Here is a 5,763-nt window from a genome sequence, read left to right as displayed (position 1 = left end):
CCTTCATGCACGTGCTCACATTATTTCTAGCCTATTGTGAGGCTAAGCCCATCATTCTTCCCTTAATGTAGATAATATCGTTTGTTAATAAAGAAAACAATCATTTGACAACTAATTTAATCGAATTATTTGATACTTCAAAAATTTGATTGTGTACTTCTCATAAGATTATTTTTCTTTGTAAATATAAAAAATTTAAAATGTCCAATTAAAAATTTAAAATGTTAACAACAATTTAAAAAAAAAAATTATGATCAAAATAATAATAAGAAAAATAATAGAAGGTAGGGCCGCATGATTAGTTAGTTGGAAGATGTAAGCAAATATATGCAACATGTCTCTCCTTTTGTCTAGGTGTGATATAACATGATAAACGGTAGATACCAAAACTAGTTAGGTCAAGTTATATCCCATAAATAAATAAAAAGTAAATATCAGTTTATTATCCTCATATTTTATAGTTTTCAACATTTAGTGCATTAAATTTTTTTTGTTCCAGAATCAAACCTAAAGTGTAAATTTTGAAACGATCTCATACATTCGTTAATTAAATTGTTAAGTCTGTGGACAATAACTAAGCACCGCATATCAATAATAATCTCAGGTAGATATTAAAAAAAATTTAAAATTTAAGATTACAAAATTACAAAAAAAAAAAAAAAAGTTGTTCTTCTCCTTCGAACATCTTCTTCTTCTCCCTCCCTTCTCTAACCCTCATCTCTTTCCTCTCTGCACACTCTCTCCCCTCCATTCTCAGAAGCTTTGTCTGACATTTGTATCATATACTTCTTGTGCAGCCTCCATTGAAACAACCCTGAAATCAACTTCGACAAATTATAAAATCATCCATCACAAAAATCGTAAAGTTTGAATCTTTACTAAATCCCAACTGACCCAACATCTAAAAGCAAAGCAGAACCACCCAACCCAGAACCCACGCGCCCTCGCCTCCTCCACTTCCAGCTTCTCATCCCGCTCCTCCACCTTCTTCAACCACGCCGCTTCCCCGCCCAGCGCGCGCCTCAACGTCTGGACTGCGCCCCCCTCCGCCCAGTCCGTAGGATTCTCATTCGACCGCCCGACCTCTCCCAGCCGATCCATCTTCGTCTCGCCGTGTAAGTTCCTCCTCCTTCTCTTTCCTTCTTTCTCCTCTTCTTCTCTCTCCAACCTTCCAAATTTGTTTCTCCAGCCGCCCCGACTCAGAGCCAGAAGTCCCTTTCATCGTCATCATCTTCATCGTCCTCATGGAGGCCGTGAAGGCCATTTCTGAAGGGAAATCCGAGGCTGCGACGGAGATTTCGCCCGGATGACGATGACTTAACTTTAAAAACCCAAAAATTTCGTAAAAACTTATCAATTGTTTCGGATTTAAAGATTTTCGATTTTGATTAAGTATAAATTTAATTTTACCTCTTGAAGTTCCGCTGGTTTTCTTGCATTTTCTGGGCTTTCGATTTCATTTCCCTTTGATTTTTAAGGAATGGATTTTCTGGGAATTGAAGCCACACAGAGAGAGAATAGATTAGGCGGTCTGGGGTTAACACTTCGTCCTTCCATATCCATGGAAGCATGAGCTTCCTCTACGAAGCAAAAGGCGAACACGGCCTGGGAGAATGACTTCTGAATTCACAACAATGAACAGAAACATTTTAAAATTAAACTCTGCAATCATCGAATCTGAATCCGAGATCCAACAGAACCAACCGAAGGAAATTGAAAGAGTCAAAATGTAAACAGCAGGAGCTCAGCGATCTGTTTGGTGCCTGAGAAAATTCGGAAAAATAATTGAAAACAGATTCAGGGATGAAGAACATTTTTGGGATGGCTGGGTTGCTCGGGGGTTGATGGAGGGAGAAGGTTGGTTTAGCACATATGGGTGGAGGCCGAGAAGGGAGGGACGGTCGGGGTTGAGGAAGAACAACCTTTTTTTTTTTTTTTTTTTTTTTTGTAATTTTTAATTTTTTTTAATATCCACGTGGGATCCTTAGTTATTGTTTATGTGGATGTCACGTCATTAGTTGACGGAAGACTTAACAGTTTGACTAACAGATGCATGAGATTGTCCCAAAATTTACACTTTAGGTATGACTTTAGGACGAACAAAACTTGATGTACTAAACAAACAAGTTTGATGATTGAATCTTTGAAACTAGTTTCGTAAAATGCATATTTTATCAAGTTGAATGGTATATATATTTATTAAGTAACTTTAAATTTATTTATTTTGTATGTATAACATTTAAGAAATTAAATGATATATATATTTATTAAGTGATTTTAAATTTATTATTATAGTTTGGATTAGATTTTTGTTACAAAAATATATTATTGTGGAGTAAAATCAAATTTTTAATAAATTGTATAATAATTTTGTTTTAAATATAATTTACGCGACGTCACTATGGGTTGGTTGCGCAAAAACACTTTGCACGACGTGATAATCTATACATGCGTCGCGCAAAGTCAACCAAATTATACCCGTGCAATTGTTAAAAATAGGCGGTCTTTTTAAATTTTCCCAAACAAAATAGGTCTCTCTTCCCTCTCTCTCATTCGGTCCGTCTCTTCCCTCTTGCTCATCTCTCCCACTCCGTCTCTTCCCTCTCTCCCTCTCTCTCAGTAACTAGTAATTCCCTCTCTCTCTCTCTCTCTCTCTCGCAGGTTAGGTCAGGGTTCGGAAAGACATCAGTGATTTCAATATAGGGTTTTGCGATAATCTAACTCAAAAACTTTGCATCTTGATAAAGTAAATCGCCTTCTCTGTTATTTGGTTCTGAATCTGAGCTTGGTAATTGGTTAATTGATTGCAGATTTGTGATCTCTGTCAAATGGATAAGGATCAGAAGGTTGCATCGGAAGAAGACCCTAAGATCGATTTGTTCGAAGATGACGACGAGTTCGAGGAATTCAACATCAATGAAGGTAATTTTTGGAACCCTAATCTTGTTTATCATCTGTAATTACATATTTTGTTATTTGTTCGTAGGTATGCAGCTATTTGCTCTGTAATTGTTTCCAATTGTTTCAAAGAATTGAAGTGGGTTTTGTTTCGATTTACTTGCTATTGTTTTTAAATTAATAAAATTGTCCCGCTAGCTTGCGAAACGGATTCGTAGTGTGGAGCGTGTAATTCATATGTCCTAGCATTATCTTAGCATACAGTTCATCTAGTCTGGATTTTGAAGATAACGATGATTGCGTAATAAGATGCAAGAAGAAACTCCTGGTTTCGTGTTGTTATCTTCGGTTGTTGTATGAAATATCCAAGCCTGTAAATTGATTTTGGCATCAGAGCACCAATGCCCTGCAATGATGCAAAGGAGGTTAAAAAAAATGGAAATATCAGTGAATAGGACTGATACCAATATGGACTACCCATTTCAATTTTTGTGCTTTCTTAAATTGCATACCAAAGTAGTATTTTATATATTGCATTCAGGAAGTATGGTTTGAGCTTTGTATTTTGTGCGAACGCATTGATAGGACAGCCTCATTTCAATTAAGTCAGGTAAAATGCTTATATATTGCATTCTTGGTATATGTGAATAAGTGTCTGCTATAGGAACTAACTCAATTTGATGCTGTCATAGATTTACGGCTTGTTAACTGTTTGATGTTATCTTTTCCAGATTGAAGACGGGGACATCATATGCTTTCAGAAATCTACTCCACTCGGAAGTGAAGAAGAGCTCAAATATTCCAATGTCCCTTCATTTCTGGTAGATGGTTATTGTGGTAGTTAATGTTACATAGAGCATAAGTTCTGTGTTCAAGTGTCTCTCACTGAGCTTTCATTCTTTGTATTATTAAGACAAGGTTGAAAAAAGAACAAGAGGAGGACAAAAAGAGATACAAGGCACAAGCTCACCTTTATACTACTATTAAGGTGAAGAGTTTCTCTGTCCCCGTTTTCACCATTCCTTTTTTCACAAGTGCTAGTACATGTATTCGGTGCATGTCAAAGAATTATAAGAGAGCGATTTATTATTCATATGCTTAGGTTGCTCGAGATGAGGACCTGGTCAAACAAATAGGAAGGGATATATATTTTGACCTTGTGGACCATGACAAAGTTCGTAGTTTCACTATTAAGAAACAAATGCCCTTTAATCTTTTCAAGGTATGGCAGTACAGGTTCACTTTTATTTCTGCCTGCTTTATTCTTATCCTCCTTTGAGGTTTGTGTGTGATTTATGATTATTGAGGGCATCAGATTCTTCATTCAGTTATGTTATTACGAGAGTCTCTGATAAAGTAATGTTTTGCAGGGTCTGGTTGCACTAGAGTGCATACCAATGCAATTTCAGCAGTTTTGGATTTGGGCCATGAGACAAAACCACACATATCGCCCCATTCAACCATTGACACCCGAGGAACAATTAGAATCAGTAATTACTTTACACTTTCTACTTTTTAAGTGCTTAATGAATGGACTTGTTGTAAGTCCAGATTTGAAATGCTTATGAGACTAGTAGTGTTGTATGTGCTCATTGGTGTTTGTCAGAGTTTGGTATAGGTTCCTTATGCATTCCAATCATGACCTTTTGTTTTGCAGGTCAAAAAATTGGAAGGTCTACCAAATAAAGAACACAAAAACTGCAAGCTAAAGTTATTTTTGGAAGATCTTGGGCTGGTAATCCAGTCTCACTCTATCATTGTTATGACCCGTGGTTTTATGCTTAGTGCTGCTACACTTGCTGTATGAAAGATCTTTTCTTATGATTTTATTGCTTCGATGACATGCTCCAGGATCAACGTCCTATTCCTCTGCCTGACAAAACTAAGGAAGATATCCTGCTTTTCTTTAAGCTTTATGAACCTGAGAAACAAAAACTAGGGTACCTCTGGCTCTTTCTACTGAGCTAAATAGTTTTTTCCTTTTGATTTGTTGCTTGCTGATTTAAGTTTCATTTCGTTACCAGTTTTGTTGGTAGGTTTTTTGTGAAGAGTTTAGCAAGCCAGTAGAGATTTTAGCAAAATAAAATCAACTGGCTGGTTTTGCCCCTGATGAAGAAATTGAGCTTTATGAGGTCTACAGTCTACTTCACATTCTTTTAGCAACAGTTCTGTCATAACTAATTGTCATTACACTATTTACATATTTGTATAATTTGCATGCCTCGGTTCGGTCTGGCATTCTGGAGTAAAAGTTTTAACTGTCTGTGTACTATCAGGAAATAAAGTTTGATCCTTGTATCATGTGCCAGCACATTCACAAGTGGACGTCATTTCGTCTAAGTCAGGTAACTGTTACAATAGGAATTAACTGTTGTGGCTTCTATGCATATTTTTCATTGGCTGTTATGCTTCGTTTTCCAGATTGAAGATGAGGACATTATATGCTTTCAGAAATCTACTCCACTTGAAAGTGAAATAGAATAATTGTTCTGATACACACATATATATTCTTTGAATTGTTCTGATATTTGTATCATAATTAAACTTGTGGTTGTGTGGTTTTGGTGTAGCGAGATATGAGGAGTGATGAGCTACATAAATTGTAGCGAGCTGCATGATGTAGTGAGATACATGAAGGAGCTATATGAAGGAGTGATGAAGGAGCTACATACGTTGTATGTACAAAAGGGAAGATGCTTTTATCTGCACGTCTTCGAAAGAATTCAAGTTTGTATTTTCGGAGTTTGAGGACTTATGTTATTATGTTCAAACACATATCTTAGGTTTGTAATGAATGTATTGGCTTTACCACATTGATCTTATGTAAGTTTGTTTTTATTAACGATAATACAAAATATTCTTTAA

General features: G+C 36.2%; 1 protein-coding gene across 5 annotated transcripts; it reads left to right on the top strand.

Annotated features, from left to right (window-relative positions):
* The first annotated feature begins 400 nt into the window (after positions 1-400).
* On the top strand, positions 401-5,763 carry LOC103933441 (ubiquitin C-terminal hydrolase 12-like). Of its 5 annotated transcripts, none has more exons than XR_007252513.1 (11): positions 404-1,115; positions 2,811-2,922; positions 3,630-3,719; positions 3,812-3,886; positions 4,001-4,120; positions 4,269-4,388; positions 4,556-4,633; positions 4,750-4,838; positions 4,923-5,030; positions 5,175-5,243; positions 5,469-5,763. XR_007252513.1 is itself a non-coding variant. In XM_048569035.1 (9 exons), the coding sequence occupies exons 2-9, from the start codon at positions 2,887-2,889 to the stop codon at positions 5,502-5,504; spliced, it is 624 nt and encodes a 207-aa protein (XP_048424992.1). In that variant the 5' UTR covers positions 401-1,115; positions 2,811-2,886; the 3' UTR covers positions 5,505-5,763. The 5 variants fall into 5 exon arrangements, 2 of the variants coding, with proteins under 2 accessions (XP_048424992.1, XP_048424991.1); XR_007252514.1 differs by lacking the exon at positions 404-1,115 and adding an exon at positions 2,314-2,626; XR_007252515.1 differs by lacking the exon at positions 404-1,115 and adding an exon at positions 2,314-2,704.

The sequence above is a fragment of a genome, unplaced genomic scaffold (assembly GCF_019419815.1).
Source record: "Pyrus x bretschneideri cultivar Hongxiangsu unplaced genomic scaffold, Pyrus_bretschneideri_v1 Contig5, whole genome shotgun sequence".
Classification (NCBI taxonomy): domain Eukaryota; kingdom Viridiplantae; phylum Streptophyta; class Magnoliopsida; order Rosales; family Rosaceae; genus Pyrus; species Pyrus x bretschneideri.
This window is presented reverse-complemented; position numbering and strand designations above follow the sequence as displayed.